This window comes from Poecile atricapillus, chromosome 8 (genome assembly GCF_030490865.1).
Source record: "Poecile atricapillus isolate bPoeAtr1 chromosome 8, bPoeAtr1.hap1, whole genome shotgun sequence".
Lineage (NCBI taxonomy): Eukaryota > Metazoa > Chordata > Aves > Passeriformes > Paridae > Poecile > Poecile atricapillus.
The window spans coordinates 5,390,096-5,408,299 of NC_081256.1; the positions used below are offsets into that span (position 1 = coordinate 5,390,096).

Sequence of the window (18,204 nt, forward strand, 5' to 3'; positions counted from 1 at the left end):
CTTGTGGGAAGGGAGCTTCGGGCCATAATCCAAGTTTCTCCCCCACTGTTGGTCAAACAGAATTCTTTAAGAGCACCTCTGGTTTTTAAACTCACCTTCACTTTAATAATTTTACTCTTGAAATTATTGAGAACAACAATAACTTCACTAGCTTCAGGTGGAGAGTCTGTGCCATCGTGGCTGAAAAGAGAGCAAGATACTTTTATTACAAAGCAGAAATATGTTCTTTATTTCTTCTGTTCATTTTTACACACATATTAAGCCTCAGCACTGCAAAACAGGTTTGAGACAAAGAAACACAGAAATGTGACAAAGAAACAAATACATCTATTTGAACACACTTAATGGGGTTTAAAATTAATTAATTTCACCTTGTATAACTTATGTTCAGTATGAAATGTAATTTGCTGTTTAATTTGCTGTTCAGGTCACTACACTTTGGCAAGGGGACCATTACAATCACATATTACAATGCCTACCTACTTCAGAAGTTTTACAAGAAAAAGACTGAATTATTTCTTATCCTGACCTACCTGTAGATCCTGTAAATATCTTCAGATCTGCCTTTTCTCAGTCTTAGAGTCCATGCACCAGGATTGGCTTTTAACTGGAAGTAGCCCTGTAAAGTGAAAAGAATATTTAGCAGTTTCCAGAAAATGCAAATGCAGAAAAATTAGGCTTAAAGTTATGTGTTTTGACTCACTGTTTTATATCTAAAATGTTATTTGCAAGACCATTGATTAACATAACCTTATGGCTTTAAACCTAGAGAACAGGAGAAAAGCCCCAGAAATTATCCCATTCAAAATTGTTGGGTTTTCCCAAAGAGACAGAAGCTTGAAAAAGTCTGGCATTATTTGTTAGATCAAAGTCTTCATTGTCCTGGTGGGAACCCCCAAAGTCTTTTCCTACAAAAGGTTGCCTTCATGAAGGAGTGAGGGAATTTCAAAACATTAATTTGTAAGTATACAACAAAATCTGAAGGAATTCTGAATCTCTACAGAGTGGTAATTCATCTACAGGAGAAGCAGTAACATAATTCACATATTACAAGGCATCTCTTCTACAGAACTTTAAAAATTACAATGTGAAATTCAAATATTGTGTTCAAGTCTTTTTAAGCTTCAGATTCCAGATCTGAATATTTTCCTCTGTGATTTAGATTACACCTATAGAAGATATATGCAACTGTAGAGATGCTTTCAGTGTCCCATTCAGTTTCATACTGTGGCTTCAAATGCTTGCAGTTCCTATGTGAGACAGGCTGCTTTAAAAAGAAAATTTTAAAATATTTTTAAAAATTTTGGTATAGCTAATTAGAAAAGGGACACTTCTGAGTTTTACTGCCCAATATAAACACACCATGTGATGACAAATAAAATAAGGGACATCTTTCTTTCTACAGTAAGAAATACTACATCACTCTAGGATATACTCTGGCTAAGAAAAGGCACAAATTGAAAATGAGTAAGAGTTCTAAAATAAATATTTAGCACTGGTGAATATTTTTCCTTGTTTTTAATTCATTTAAGTACATGTAATACCTTAGCAAAATTTAAAGATTAAAAAAAAAAAAGGAACCACAAAAAAACAACACAAGAGGCTGTTTACTTCAGTTTTTTCACTAACACTACATATCAAGAAAACATTCCAGTAGCTAACTTCCTCTGCCATGATTTCAGTCCCTTGCCTTTCTCCTGGCCCAGTGTGGACACTGAGGACAGACACATCCCTTATGCAGTGACATCACAAAAGCAGCTGCAGGGAGCAATCGTACACTTGGATTTCCAGCACCTTTCCTCAACTAAAATAAGCAAATGCCATTCTTTCACAATTCCTTTATTTTCTACAATGTCAACTATTCTTGCTGACTCTCTCCATTTATGCCATAGATCTCCTGAAGAAATGGGTCCCAAAAACGAGACTGAGACTCACAGCACCAGGGTGGATGGCCTGAGGAGGACCCTGTCTCAGGAAAACAACTGTCTGAGCTTCCCTGGAAAAAGGCTGCTTAAGAATATTGGCAGCATTTAAAGATATTCCAGAATATCTCAGCCAGCTGAAGGGAAAGGAGAGCATCTTCAAAGAGGTGAGAGAGAGTGCAAGGCACCAGACATCAGTGTGAGGAATGATGTGGCTCTGATGCAAGCAGCTGTGGAGTGCCAGTTCCACCACAAACCCACAGCCCCATGCCAGAAAACCCTGTGTGGCTGATGGCAGTGGCTGTGCTGACTGGATGAACAGCAGCTGGCTGCTGCCAGGTTCCAGTAGGACACTTACCAAGTTGGCCATAACGATGGTATCAACGATGACAGGGCTGGTTGAAGTGCCCAGTGTAAACTGGAGACCCCGAGGGGGCTGCCCAGTTGTAATGTCATAGCAGTGTCCCTCCAGCAGCAGGTACTCCAGTTCATACTCTGCAGCTACAACACTGTCCACCTGAAAGGAGCAGAAACTGCTGACTGCAGCTCTAAAGGGCCAGCTTTTAGTCATTCAGTTACTCTCTAGAATAGCCATAGTAATTAAAAAACGATTTTACCAGAGTAATTTTATTGTTAGACAAATACCTAGAAAAACCTCAAAGAGCTCAGCTCCTTCAAGTGACAAACTTCACACAAATATTGTTAAGAGCAGCCTGGACCAAAAGAATTTGAATCTCAACGTATGCTAGGATAAGAAAAGGGGAGGATTGTTGCTCTATTCCACAATTTATTTTTTTTTAACATTTACTGGAGAATGGAATTGGTATCTCATAAAAAATATATGATGGGATCCAGAATTTTGACTGTAAATCTGTTTAAAGCTGGTCTCACCTAGTATTAGCCATCTGAAATAAACGTTTTGTTTTGCTCTGTGTTACTCTTACAGTGTGCTAGGGTACTGTCAGGAAACAGCCATTCCTTTTTTTCTACACTGAACAAAGGTCCCAAGGAAAGAGAAGAGAAAAAAATAACCAAAAAAAAAAAAAAAAAAAAGTCCCACACAACCCCAAAAGACTTGGGTCCCTACCAGGCCAAATTCAGATGTAGCCTGAGGACAGTACATAAGCAGAATCTTAGTCTAATCCCACAAAGCATCTCCTCTCATTGCACATCCAAAATGACAGTTTAATTGCTACAGCACCAACCGACTGCACATTGGGAACTGGAAATGGTGCACCTGCAAAAGTAAAGCTGCTGTTTATTTGGAAGCTCAGGAATGCACTTTGAATGCCTGAAGCATTTAATCCCCCTCTCTCTCAGGTTTTCAATTAATCTAAGGGGCAGGCATGGAAATGAGAGGTTGATTCAAGATACTACTTGAAATGTAATATCAATGCTTCATTTATGGCTTTACAGTTAGGGTAAGAGATGAAAAGCAAGAAACTCCTAAACCAAAACCATAAAACACAGACCAAATTTGCTAGATTTCTCAATAACTAGTACAGGATTAGCAAAATATACCACATTACCATATCATATTCCCAAACAATATCAGAGAGATGCAGAAGGGCTAATAACAAAGAGATCAGTGAGAAGGGGACCCACATTTGTAATGTCCACAAGGCTGTAAAGACTGTCACTTTTCCAGAGGCCTGTTTGTGAAGGCTTTGACAGTCTCCTTACACACACACACACACACACGTGTAATACCTTTCCAATAAGGTAAATAAAAAAGGGTTTTTCCCTGTTTCTCCCTCTGTATGTGGGGAGCACTGCCCAGATCCACAGTCCAACAGTCTGACTCAAGGTCTGCTCAAGCAGCAGCAAGCTCCTGAACCTACAGCAGCTGAGTGGATTTCTGCTGCATGGTTTTACTGCTGCACTGATACTGCATCTCCTTCTGTGGACCACAGGAGTGTTTGCCAGTTAACAAGAATTGTGAAAATAAACAGGTAGCTAAAAACAGCTTGGTGGCTTCTAGGAGCAAGGGAAAGGACCTGCTTCAAGCCTATGGTAGTCTGAACATCTGGGTCAGGCATCCATGAGTAACTGAGAATAGCAGTCTTGCTGTCAGAGAGCTTATGCTTCCCCTCCTAGAAAACATTCAGAGGTCTGCAAATGCAGTTACATCCACAGCTCTATGGTTATTGGCATTTTAAAATTCTGCATTTCTTTCCCATAAAAAATAACAAGCCCTGGAAAAACACCAACATTTAAATGCAGCAGGAACATGATGATTTCTCTTACCTCCTCTAAGAAGATATTGTCAAGGTCATACGGGGTTCTAACAGACTCCACCATCCAACTCTCAGGAGTATTTAAATTCAGAGTGAACAGTGGAGACTGGGGCATATCTAAAAACTTGGCAATTGGTCCTGGAGCAAAGTTATTCTCTGCTGTAAAAGAAATCTCTGGCTCCAAAACATAGCGGTAAAAGCTGAAATATCAGAAAGAAAATGTTAGAACATCTGTCTGCCAAAATTTGCTAATATTTCACTCCTGTTGAATTTGCAGGTGGCATCAGCTTTCCCTGAACTCTAATGTCTCCAAGACTTTGTCCAAAGCAACACAGGTTGTGTTAACCTTAGGACAGGTCAGAATTTCTATCATGAAGGACCAAAATAGACTGTCCAATACTCAACCATTAAGACCAATAAGTTATTTAATTTTATATAAATACAAAAAAAAAAAAAAAAAATTAAAAGCACCCAACTTGTAAAACAGAATTACTTCATGCCATCCACAAATTCCCAGATTCTCTGTGGAAATTGATGCTATTATTCAAATGAGCTCAAAACAGTTATTGAGACTTCCTATGGGACAGCTGACCATGCTTCTGTGCTTGCACAGTCCAACAGGTTTCTCTCTCTCTCTGCCCACCCCGTGCCATGGAACTGCTTACCTTTTCAGTGGCATGTCAGAAAGCTTAGACTGGCAGTTCATAAACACTCTCAGGTTCATATTTATCAATTGGTTCAAAACCTAAAGTAATGAGAAAGAGACATTCCTTAGAATGCTAATGAGGAGAGCTGACTGCTGTTTTGTAGACAGGACCTCAGGGTGGATGTTACCTGCCCATTCCCAATCCTCCCTCTTTGTGATTTGCTTTACCATCCCCCCCATTTTTAACTGGTGGTTTTAAGCACAGTTACCTGCTCCTCATATTTCAGGCATTCTTTTTGGCACACTGAGACTTTCAAGAACAGAGTCACTGCAAACTAAACTGTTAGAATAGTGAAACTAAAAGCTCTCTGAGCATGATCTCGTTAGTGTGTAGTGCAGCCTAATCAGCATTTCCACTGACAAATGCATTGTGAAACTCAGACACACTATTAAAAAGCCACTGGTCACCACACAGTCAAAGAGGAAGCAAACATTCCAAAATGATGGAATTTGAAGTTGCTCACAACCCTGCCTACATACCAAAAGTAACGGAGCGAGTCTTTGAGCATCTCTGGTCACAGGATCAACAATAGCCACGACATCAAAATACGTCTCCCCCTCTTTTGGTCTCAGTTTAACTGCACTAAACAGAAGAAAAACATTTTTAAAGTATCAAACATGTGAATAAACACTTGAAACACATTACAACCCACTGCTATCTCATTCTGAACTGAAATTACTCCCTAAATGCTGTGCACCTTCAGAAACTAAACAGAGAAAAAAACAGGCACACACATGTATGTTTATACAGATAAGTAGGGAGATAAAATTAATTTCTGGGATCTCCTGAAAACTGTTGGGGACTTTCCTACTGCTGCTTAGATGATTTTTTTTTTTTTTTTAATTAAATGCAACATAGAGCAATGGGAAAGTTAAAGGCACACACAGAAAAGCATTGTTCAGCAATTCGATACCTGTATCGTTCTTCAAAAAAATGATACTCAATCCTTGCCTCTCCTTTTGGCTGAGCAGAAAGAAGAGCATCCACTTTCATTACCAAGTCACTTGCCCTGAAAAGAAGGAAAAAAAAAAAAGGCTTGCAGATATCCACAAAATGCCTGTACTGATCACATTTCTGCCAGGCAGCAGCAATGTGAGAAGGCAAACAGAATCCTGATACCCAAACACTTCTAGTACCTCTCTACACAGGCTCTGAAGAAATAAACATATTTAAGGGGTTATCCACCAGTAATTTAAACTGGTTGCTGCCTTATTACTGAGTATACCAAAGGATTTAACTCTTAACAAATATAAAACAGCTGCATTGTAGGGGGTCAGCCATGTTACAGGCACTGCACTCCTGATCTTCACCAACCACTCAGACTTGGAAGCCATTCAGATCAAGCCCTTCTTTCAGTTTCTTCCCATTTTACACTGCAGCTCTGAGCACTAGGAAGCAATCCTGTAGGTGGAGAAACTTTTGAGAGGGGTCCTATCATAAAAGATAATTACTTTTGACTACTTCTTCCTTTTTAGTATTCCCACAAGTTTTCAGTCTAGTATTTTAAGAATATATTCAATCTTTCTTAAAGGCGTAAAATCTCTTGAAAGTTCAATTGAAAATTCATTTGTACATCACACCTTTTCCAAGAAGCAAAACTGTAACCAGGTGTGTCAGCTTTTCCTGAATTAACTGTATCAGAGATTTATAGTGACAGCTGTTTAAATTGTTCCTACCAAACTCAAAAGCCTGGTGAACTCCACTAAGTTCTACAGAATTTTCCAATGCAGCAGATTATTTCAAAAGTTTTTCACAAAAAACTTGGCATAATTCAAATAAAAAGAAACCCCAAACCCATTGCTCTGTCCAGAACTAGCCTACTTTCAAAGTATGCCCTCTTCCACCACCCAATGGATGCAGAAGTGCTTGGGACACAGTTCAAACCTGTTCTGCTGGGATCAGAATCACACATTTCTGCAGACCAGAGCTCATGTTTAACTTGACCAGCCCTTAACAGTCAAGCAGCATCACAGAAAAATGTGCTGGAAAGTATTGTAGAAACTATTTCCACAGCTCCATGCTCCAACACAAACACACACCTACAGGGGACTCCTGTTCTTCTGAACTTCAACATGACTTTCTTTTGAGTAGTTCACCTCTGCTTTGTGCAGTAACTGTCTAGAACTATGAATTCCCTTTTGTTATTTCTGTCTCTTTTCCTAGTGTTTCTCTTAGAAGTTAAAAGCAGTTTACAGGATTCCAGTGCTACTGACAGGGAAATGTATTCATATAAAATAATTTTTATGTTGATAGGCCAAGCAGCACATAAATGAATTGCAAATCAGATTCAGAAAGTCACATTACCAGGAGGCTCCTTATGTTTACTTACAGATCTTCTTCAAATCCCAGCTGCTGAATCTGAGATTTGATTTTCTGTCCTGATGTTTTTAGTATGATGTTTTCAAGGAGATGGAAATCATCCTGATTGAACATCTCTCCATCCTCTAATGGGCCAATAATCTAAAAAAAAAATAAATAAATTTTACATTATTAGGTAAAGGCTACACTGAAACAAAATTCAGAGGTATTAAATAAATACTCCAGCCCAGTCTCAGTGGAAGCCAAGCATTTAGGCTGGTATCAATGTCAGTGGCAGCAGAATTTAACAGGTAAATCCAGCTAGAACCAAGAGTCCCATACTGAGTCATAAAATACACACTTAAAACTTTCACTGGGTCAGGCACATGAAGTTATACATAAAATACTACATCTGGAAGGGGCAGCAGAATACCAGGCTAATTCTCATAGTCAGGCAAGGCTCCAGCAAATCTCCCTTCTGTAGCCTCCAGAAGCCTAGAAGCTACCTAGACAAGTTGTGCTATTTTACTAATGAGAAAAATAGGATACAACAATTCATCACTTGAGATTTTTAACCTGTTCAAATATCCAGCAACCACTGGGACCTGCAGGGCTTTTTTCCTGACTAAAAGCAGATGACAAAAGAAAACCCAATACTGTACAAAGCTGGGTTTCACAATTTGCAGTGAAATACTATTGTAACATCATTTACCTCATTTCAGATAAACTGTAATAAAAACAGATGGTAGAAGAGACCAAGGCACCTTGGTCAGGGCAAAATACAGCAGCATTTTGCTCATTAAACTGAAGTAGTATAATCTTGCAAATTTATCATCCCCTTCTCATCACCCCTGGACTCAATTCACTGGCAGCATGAAAGCAGCTTTGTTATTGAGGGACCTGTTTGTACCAAATGCCAACTAAGTGCACACAGTAAAAAGAAAAGGTCACACAGGTGTGAATAAATCAGACTGGAAGCAGTGCTAAAGACTGTTGAAACCTAAAAAAGGCTGCCACTCCTGTGTCTGATCCCCAGACTCTGCTGCTCAAACCTGTTTCCTTCTCATATGTGGAAAGTCTCTTTCACTGTTGATCATCTCACCCGTCCATTGCTGATCACAGCCCTCTGCCCCTTCTTCAGCTTTAGAACATCTCTGCAATAAACAGCATGGGACAGAAGAAAATCCACCTTGGGAGATTCAAAGGCTTCTTTGAAAATATTGGTATCCATACCCTAAAAGAAAAGAATACTTGACATTGAAATAGGAAGAAAACTAGACATCTACACACTTTTTAAAAAAAGATGGTTTTGTTTCCATTCAAGAACATCTTCATATCTTGCTAAAACTGTTCTCTGGCCCCCTTTTCTTTGTGGTCATAAACCTAGTCCTTGCTTGTCACGTTCAAATACTATCCTAACTTCTGCTCTTTTGGGCCACAGCTACTTAGACCAGTTCCAATCTTCCTGCCTAACTTTTTAAAATCTACTTTGAGAAATACCCTTGTATATTTTTCCCAGCTTTTTAAAAAATATTATTCTCTTAACCACCCAAGAAACAGCTGACTCACTTAAGTAGATCCTTGCACCCATGCTCCTTCTGCCTTTTCCAAGTTACATAGCTTTGATGTCTATGAGGACTTACTTGATGTTTAGATGGATTGTTATATTTGGGTAATCCCTTCAAAGATTAAAAAAAAAAACAAACTGGCAAATCCAACAGTGTTACTTGTCTCTGTTCCTTCTGCATATGAATATACTACACTAAAAAATTAATTTGAGGAACAAGCAAAGCACCCAACAAAAAACACCAACAGACATGCCTACCCCAACAGCAAATTCCAGGATGTCAGCTCCTGCCTCCAGTGCCTTCACAGTTTCTTCTTTTGCCATCTTGGTGATGAAGTTCTTGGCATTATTTGAGGTTTGTGTCTGCAAAGCTGCCCATATGGCTTTAGCTACAACAGTATTCTGGCTGTTGGGTTCTTCACTAGGATTATTGATCATGCTAATTCGAACATTACTGCTGGATTTCTGTGTTTAACAGAACATGTAATGGGAAAGTTTAAAATTCTAGATATAATAAATATATAATAAACACTACAGCAAAAGCTTTGCATTTCTTAACCAAAACACCAGGTTCCAAATTGGGTAAATAATACCACAAGGTTAAAATGATAATTTAACTAATTTAACATCATGCATTTAGCTAACATATAGTCACCACTGTGACAGTAATATTCCAGATAACCCTGTACTACCTAAGAAATCCAGGACCATGGCCACCACTCAGTCTGGCAAACCAGTGATTTAGCTGTAAACTCTGCATTTTTATGTTTCAGTTTTCCTCCCAGAACCAGTGGGACAGAGCAGAGAGCAATGCTTATGTTTATCTCCAAACAAAAGCACAGATATTTCAGTTTAACACCACGGGTTTAAAGAACATGCATTGTACTCTGTCCTAGCTTAAGATCAGCAATGTTCAAGTCCCTACAAAAAAAATGAGGCTGGAAATTGGAGACCCTGCAGGGAGAACCAGTCTCTCCAGGTCATACCAGAGGAAGATGCAAAACTTGTTTTACAAGCTTCTACCAAGTGCTTTGTTAGCACTGCTAAGCCATTCCAATGAAAACATTACCTACCTGATGTTTAATGGCATCATACAACAATTGCCTCCCTGAAGGTTTATCAAAATCACCAACAATCCAAAAAGTAACTGGTCTGACAAAGGAATCATCTGCAATTATTACAAAAAGAAAGAAGAAAGAAAAAAAAAAGGGTGAAAGGAAGGAAAACTTCATTCTTTCCTCATTTGGAGGTAAACTATGACACACATGCAAAGATTTCAAAAAAAGGTAAAATTCCATAGAACAGCAATGGATGAGCCTAAGCTATGAAGCCTGGCAAGACAAAATCAATAGCATTGGTATATTAGTCTTTATTAGGTATTTCAGAAAATCCATGTGGGACAGCATGCATTGCTCTTTCTAAGCTGGATTCTTTTAGTATTTTTGTTTGTTTACTACCTTTACAATTACAAATTATAAAGAAACATATAAATAACTTGCAGATTCCACCTGGGGTTGGAATCCAGCAGACATATCATTTCTTTGTATTGAAGCTGTTAGTTTACAAAATCAGTTTTGTATAAAGACAAAAGTGCTGGAGCATACATGCATTTCAACAGCTTCCTTCACTGCCTGCTGGTTCTAACGCCAGTGTTATAAAGGAACCAGAAAATTCCAAGAACAATATAAGAAATGCCAAAGCATGAGTTACCATAGATCTCCTTGGAAGACATTCCTGGTCAAAGAGCAGAAAGGAAAGGAGAAAAGGAGAGACACATTAATAACTTGATGTAATCCCAATGTGTATCAAGAAGCTGCAGCATAAGTGAATCACTACAGTTCAGATCCAACAGCAACAAGTTTGTGCTAATTTTATTACAATAAGCTTTGACTTTTTCTTCCCCTCAAACAGATGGATGCTTGATTTTCATGCTACAGCATTAGTTATACGACATTTTACCAGTTTCATACTGTAGGGTGAAGACATCATTCTGAAGACTGTTTCCAAACACTGCCATGCCATTGTGCTGTTATCCTCCCTCTTTAAAAACCAGCACGGCAATGCTGTATCAGTGCTGGTGCTGAGCCAGCAACACATGTAACTTCTCTGTTTCTTTAGAAAATAGATGTGGTACAGTATTACTGTAATCAGATAGCAGTTATTAAACATCTTAAGTGGCAGAAGAGGCAATAACTAAAAAATGTCAAGCCATGGAATTGCAAATTAATGCACTTTCCAACAAGCATGTCGAGGTGTGGATTTAATTAATGCTCTACACAAGAAACTTGTTCAAAGCCAAGTGACTAAACATGAATAAAGAGCAGGCATGAGACAGGAAGAGCAATGGGAACATTTCAGGTAGTGCACATGGATGGCAGTGACTGGAGATAGGACCATGGAAACTTGGGACAGTCTAGTAAAGACAGAAGACAGGAACAGGAGGATTTGGGTCAAATGACAGCAGCTTATTTCTGAAATATAACCAAAATGGATAAAAGAAACACCTGATGATGTCTGGTTAGATCCAATTAGAATCTGTGTTAAATCTGTGCATGCATTTCCTACACTTGAGAGGTACAGCCAAGTTTTAACACTTGTATGTGCAACTGTGACAATAGTGCCATTGGAAAAGCAGTGCATGTACTGGAGCAACAAAACCAGCACTGACCACCTTAGGTGATGTCTTATATAAAGGGAGTTAGAATTTTCTTCTGAATCCATGTAACTTTTAGCAATTTTGAATTATGGGACAGAGAGCTAAAACCCCTTCTATGTTTTTCTAGTCATTTGCTTACACTGCTGCATTTCTGGGGGCCACTTGCAGTACAGCAAGAGCAGTTTGGGTGAGACCTCATTATTCAGTAAGAGGTTGGACTGGGTTTAAAGAGGGGAACATTCCTGTTCCATGCAGATGTCATGTCTTATTAAAAAAAAAATAAATCTTTAACAGACTATGCTGTTACCCACAGGCCTGATGAGGCTCAGTGTGTGTGTGAAGAACTGCACATATGCTTGGAAAGACACATAAAAGCAGATTTGGATTCAGAATCCACCACAGATGTTACCTTTCTTTGTTAAGTAGGTCATGCTGTTTGCAACAGCAGCTGTCTTATCTTTAGAATCCAATGTGGTAAATCGAGCAAAGTCATCCACAAAATGGTTATCTGAGGAAGAGAACAAGTATTAAATGCCAAAGCAACTATTCCATGTAAAATGAAAGTAACATCATTACTATTACCAGAACATTAAGAACACATCCCATTTTTCTCCTTGTGATACTGCTTATGTCTCATTTTCACTGTTAATAAATAGGCAGAGAAATGAATTTTGCTGTATCAGAAGTTACATCAATAACTACATTGCATATTTGATAGGCAGAAGTCAGTTGGAAGAATTGCCCAAGTCTCACTTAGTTGACACCAGTATATGTAAATAATATACATTGAAAAATCCACTGTGTCACTGTTTTTCAAGCAACTCAAAAAAGGCAGGTGTAATGTCACTGTACTGCAGACACTGTATTGGGTGTTCCTTTAGCAAGGAAACATTTTGCTAAATCTGAAGAAATTCCAGAGATTACTGTCAACCCTGCTCAAAAGAAGGTCAGAACTAAGAAACAAACTGCTGCTATATGCATTATATAATTTCTCAGCTTCATGAGTCATATTCCCCCTTAAGGTCTGTATAAAAACAAAACAAATTCCCCGTTTGAAAATCAGTAGACATTTAATGTTGTACATAACATCTGCCCTGCACCAGGGCTGGGTCATCACTCTGGGTGCTGCTAATGCTTTGCCACTAGAGCTTTCCACTGGAACAGCAAGTCGTTTTCACTCAGATATTTCAAGTTTAAGACAATTAAAAGCATCCCTTACTCATTCCTGTCAGATCTAGGTACTCTCTGTCAGACCTTAGGATTCTTGAGTTAATTCTTGGAACAACATTAGGCTGGTTCATGATATACTCAATCACATCTTGGTCATTAGATAGTTCACCCTGAAGGAAAGAGGAAAGAGGAAAGAAGCATTATTTGTTACTCCATGTATAAAATTGCATTACATAACTTTAACTTAGGAAAAAAAAAAAAAAAGCAATTCTGAAAATTAAGCTGTCTTGTGTAATATGTAGCCAGGGACTTGTGAATCAGCTTTTCCAAATCTAGTTTCTCCCAAGCCACAGACAAGCTCAGCACCCACCAGGTATACAGCTCGCTGGAAGATGCTTGTGGTTTCCAGGATTTTGTGCATTGTCACGGTTTCCAGGTCGTCAGGATCCAGCTGATCTTTTTGGAAAGGCATTCCATTGAACAGGACAACAGGGAGAGGGCCTACACCCGTTTGCTCATAGTAAGCTTTTGCTGCCTAAAGACAGGAACAGAAGCAGCTTTAGCCCTTTGCCACAAAGGTTCCTAACAAGCCATGCAATACCCACAAGTCTAAACACACCACGAGCCCCTTACCACTTCTGTTAGGCACACAGAATGTATCTTTGAAACCTCTAGAGTTTCAAAGAGAAAAAAGTTGCTTCACAATACAGAAGTGCAAAATACTCCATTAAGTTATTTTTTTTTAATTAATTTCAATGAGCACTTTCTGGAAGTGCCAAAAGATGCACAACAGGAAACATGACTTTGCTTGTGGAAGCAAATGCAGCACAAGCAGAGATAGCTGTAATGTAAGACAGGGTAGAGAATTTTTTTTTTTTTTAAGAATGTGTTTCTTAAACATGTAAGAAAACAGTTACTTGTGAGGCAGGGAGTTATCCTGTCAAGACATATTTCCCTGAAAAATGCACTGGCATTGACAGATACCCTGTTAGAAGTTGAAGTTAACTAGGTTCTGCTGATTAGAGGTTTTGGTTGAGATCTCTCCTCTCATATAAAAATGCCTGTCTTAATTTTATGTATTTTCATTTCCTAAAAATGTTTTTCTCTTCACTATCCTACATTGGAAGACCCATATGCATATGAGCCAATTTTCTTTAACCATGACTGCACTCATGACATTTACAGATGTAGGCAGCATCATGTGTGTTACAGAGCCATTGGTGACAGTATTTGCATTTGTTTTAAAACAACAAAAGATAAGAAACACACCCTATAAAACCTCAAATAAAAATCTGCTTCATCTCACATACAACTGGTTCAGTAGTGATCCAGCCTCCTAATTTTCTCCATACAGAAAAGTATCAGACCTAAAAACCACTTCAAGAATTATTTGCAGAAATTTGTTGGATGTCTTGCTATAGAAAAGGCATTTTGAATTCATAATCATGGCTTTATCTCACATAGTATTCAAATACTGATTCAGAACCTCCACACTGATCCCTCCCAATGTTAACCTCTTGTTTTTTTCAGGAGCCATTCCATCACCTAGATTTTCTTGCAAACACTTTTAAACTCTATTGCAGTCTGCATTCCATAATGAAAGCATGACTTACAAGTCACAAGAAAGCTATCTTGGTTCTTTACATATATTTTTTAATTTTTTAAAGATTTTTAAAAAATATATATTCCATTATATGCATTATGTATATTATATAAAGCTCATGCTGAACATAAAACAGTAAAGTATTACTACAAGTCCCCCAATGTGGTAACAAAATAGTAACCTGGCTGGTAAGAGAACTGAATCAAGAAGTTGCATATAATTATATTTTCAATAAAGCTCTATTTCATGAATTCTTACCTTTCTGTTTTGATCATAGGCAGAATCAATTCCCAGAACGCTGCTAACTTCCACATAAGGATACTGTTTCTCAAGAACACTAACAACATGTTCCACTTTCAGCTGCTCTCCTGTTTTCACTTTATTATATATCTGAAAGGGGAACACAAGTTTACTGCTGCAGCTGTAAAGCCTCTGCCCTTATCAAAGGTCACCTGTATTAAAGTATTTATAATAAGGCATTAACAGCCAGACTGCAAAACTTATATTCATATTTATCAGCTGCAACATCTCCTAAGCACTTGTAGCCGTTATAAGTATCTTTCTATACCTTGTAGTCATTCTAGTGAGATTGGAAGAAGGTATATATATATTTCTTTAAATAATAACTTGCATCTTTAATTAGAAAAGGTATTTGAGGAGGGAAAATAGTCCTCTGGGGGAAAAAGCCTCAAATAAAGCATATCCAAGGAGCTACCTTTCCTTCAGAACTTGGGATATGCTTATGAACAATACAACCTCACACGTAAAGCTGATAACTCTTTCCCTCTTGAAGGCACAAAATTGTACTTTGAGCTGCAAACACACACTCAAAAAGAATAAAATTAACTTTTAAGTAACCAGCAATTTAACATCACAGTGTGCCCCAGCTTGCCAATTTGTGTAAGTATCAAACCACAAGTGAAATTTATTTTTACCAGCACCTGTATTATCCTTTGATGTGGCAAAGGTACCCAGCTGGAACCGTTCAAACCAAATTATAACATTGAAGGGATGAAGCAGTTCAGAACTCAAGAGACAGAATGAGCAAAGGGACAGGATCAGAAGAACATGCATAAGTGTTAAGTGTCACAATGAAACCTAGCCTCACTTGTTGAAGTTAGGTCAGAAGCACACTACAAGGACACATTTGTATTCCGTGGTACCAGTATTTGGAGATACTCTGCACACTAACCAAGCCAAAGAACAATTCCTTCCATTATCTACATATTAGATAATAGATATTACACATCTTATGTACATGGAAAATATTAAAACATTAATTTCCCTTTCAAATTAATACTTACAGATATGACAGTCTGAAAAGCATAATTATTGTCCATTTCTTGTGCCACATAATTGTATGTCCTAAGGAGGGCAACACCAGGATCCTCAAGTCCATCAACATCCTCAGAGTCATTAACCACAAAGGCCAGTCCTATCCTGCAATCACACAAATCCCCAGGTCATCATTTTTATAAAGAATCATACAACTGCTGGCTGTGATCTTCATCTTAAACCCAAGCTTCTTCTAGAATAGCTTGGGAGCAGAACAGCCAGGAATCAAACTTAGGACAATATCATCTGTAACAAGTCCATCAAAATCTTGCTTTTCACCTCTCTCCCATCCAAAACTTTAAATTTCCTTTGGACTGTTAAAAAACAGAACTCTGTTTTGGTAATAGAGAGTTATATTCAAAAAATATACACATACCTCGACTATGAGGTATGTAACATTTCTGCAGTGTCCTAGCAATGAGAATTTTACAACTGCAAAAGTCACATGAATAAAACTGATGAAAAAAAATCCCCAGACATTAAAACAGTGATTACCTCAGCGGGATGTGGTTACTGAAGAACATTTCTGCCACATTCAGTAATTCTGCTGTGGTCTCATGAGTAGGATCTACTATCAGCACCTGTACAAAAAGAACAAGTGCAAAGCTTTCATGCCCTGGAGAACCAATGCTATCAGGATGTTCTCTGCAGTCCCAGCTCAGACAGAACTGGGCCATTCAGACTGCATGCAGGGCCCCTTCATTCATGCAATTGTTGTCTTAGAATTTAAAAATTTCTTTGTTGAAAGTATTGAGCTCCAGAGAAAAAGGTAACACATCAAAGCTCCCACAGCTTCAGATGGTTCAAGTCCCTATTTTCCCCTAATCAGAGTTCTTTTTGTGCATAGGGCCACTTTGCCACATGACAAGAGTGACAGTGCACAATTTGCAACTCTTCATCAGATCTAAGTAATTTACCTAGAGACTAAAAGGACATCCAGGACTAAACTGAAGGCTGTTGATCATTTTTTAAGTCTTGGTGCATGGGTCCTTTCTAACTGAAACAACTGAATTTGGTCTTAACTCTGCTAAGAAGACAATAGTTAACAAATCTGACGGATTTCATTAACCAACTTGAGGTATTATAACAAAGTTGAAACAGACCAAATTGTTATTTATCAGATGATAATTTTGTCCATGACAAAACAACTCCTGGCATCTAATAGATGCCACAGAATCATGCTCAGTAATCTGAATCTCAGCCATAACTTACTAATACAACACCTTTTAGAAAAGCATCCTCTCTTTCAAGCTATTTAAGTGACAGGGAATCCAGGGTATATGCGAGGTAAGCTGCAAAAGCTGATGTTCCTGCTCTTGACAAAACAAAATGCACATTTCACCCAGTCAGGTTATTACTCACGAAATTATGGAAGTTTTTTCTGATTTGCCTGATCACGCCAGGAAATGTGGGCCGCAGCAGTTCTTGCACACTGGAAGGCCAGGAATTGTACCGACTATCAACTTCAAGGTTGTTGATCCACTAAGAAAGAGTAAAGGCATTTAAATCATTAACAGTCCTCCTGCTCTGGTCTGAGACTGAAATACTTTCTAATCAGACACTGTATTAAGAACTGTATAAGTAAGAAATTAAGCTTTTAAGAAGCTGATTATAACCTTATTGTCCTTTTTATTTCATTGCGATTTCAGAGCTGGTTGTGAGATAAGGACAACAGCTGCCCTGACATCTTGAGAATGCTTTGCCCAACAGCAAATCAAGTATTTCTATCAAAACCCATACTCACTGAAATGGCAGGGCTTCTGATGTCCACAGCATAGTCAGAATCTGATGGCTGGGTGTTCAACTTCAGGACATTGTGTAAAGAAATTCCCTCAATTCCCAAGCTGTGCAGGCCTTCCATAACTCGGGCTTCATTGCGGAGCACATCAATCAAGCTGCAAGGAAAAGCAAAACTGGGCTGAATTTTAACCCCACAGCAAATAACTTGCTCTTATCCTCAGGGTTAACAGATGAAAGGTATAAACAAGTCTGCCATGTTTGTGCATTAGTTCTTATTTATCACCTTACCATCCTAAAAAACTTGAGGTGACTTAAATCTATTCAATTAGTATTGTATAAATAAGAAAAGCAATGTTAAATCAGGATAACTAATCCATTATATATCTATATAAAATTGAAACACATCTTGACAAAACTATAGGATGGTTTCCAGATGAAAAATTTACAGTGGTTTATCCTTTGAGAATTGGTCTGTTGTCTTCAGAATAAATCTGTATACTGACAGTCTGACAAGCCAACATCTCGCTAGCCACAGCACAGGTCAAAAGAACAGCACAAAGGTGACTTCCCATTCCAATTCTCAAGGGTATTCCACTTTTCACTCAGATGTTCTTAGATTCACTGTCCACATTAGATTTTTTTGTTGGAAATGCACTTTGAAGACAAGGAACCATGATTTGCTTTTTATAATACTTATCAATTAAACATAGTTTAGATTATGAAGAAGGTTCAAAACTATCTAAATAACTTTATCATACATGCAGATTGCAAGATTCAAGTTTCTAAACAGAATGCAATTATTGTTAAAAACAAAACATTCCTACCTAAATATATCCTGAGTGTCTAAATCAATAAGTAGTCCATTGATGAATAGGGCAGAATCTCCTGGTTGCAATCCTAATGTTCCCTTGAAATACTGAAATGAAGTAGGAAAAGATTAGACAAGTGCTCTGCACAGAAAACACTATT

The 18,204-nt window shown here is 38.1% G+C and overlaps 1 protein-coding gene across 2 annotated transcripts in view; it reads right to left on the reverse strand.

Annotated features, from left to right (window-relative positions):
- The window catches only part of UGGT1 (UDP-glucose glycoprotein glucosyltransferase 1), a 41,489-nt gene that overhangs the window by 9,400 nt on the left and 13,885 nt on the right, over positions 1-18,204 (reverse strand). The window contains exons 12-32 of one of the 2 annotated variants that reach the window (XM_058844487.1): positions 18,060-18,151; positions 17,240-17,390; positions 16,858-16,977; positions 15,991-16,076; positions 15,465-15,600; positions 14,419-14,550; positions 12,928-13,092; positions 12,607-12,727; positions 11,797-11,895; positions 10,442-10,465; positions 9,805-9,899; positions 8,990-9,196; positions 8,267-8,398; positions 7,196-7,326; positions 5,780-5,875; positions 5,346-5,448; positions 4,825-4,904; positions 4,170-4,359; positions 2,281-2,439; positions 534-619; positions 96-180 (exon numbers count right to left, since the gene is read on the reverse strand). In XM_058844487.1, the coding sequence (XP_058700470.1) occupies positions 96-180; positions 534-619; positions 2,281-2,439; positions 4,170-4,359; positions 4,825-4,904; positions 5,346-5,448; positions 5,780-5,875; positions 7,196-7,326; positions 8,267-8,398; positions 8,990-9,196; positions 9,805-9,899; positions 10,442-10,465; positions 11,797-11,895; positions 12,607-12,727; positions 12,928-13,092; positions 14,419-14,550; positions 15,465-15,600; positions 15,991-16,076; positions 16,858-16,977; positions 17,240-17,390; positions 18,060-18,151 (2,490 nt within the window). The remainder of the gene's footprint in view (positions 1-95; positions 181-533; positions 620-2,280; positions 2,440-4,169; positions 4,360-4,824; positions 4,905-5,345; positions 5,449-5,779; positions 5,876-7,195; positions 7,327-8,266; positions 8,399-8,989; positions 9,197-9,804; positions 9,900-10,441; positions 10,466-11,796; positions 11,896-12,606; positions 12,728-12,927; positions 13,093-14,418; positions 14,551-15,464; positions 15,601-15,990; positions 16,077-16,857; positions 16,978-17,239; positions 17,391-18,059; positions 18,152-18,204) is intronic. The other variant, XM_058844488.1, reaches the window with a different exon arrangement.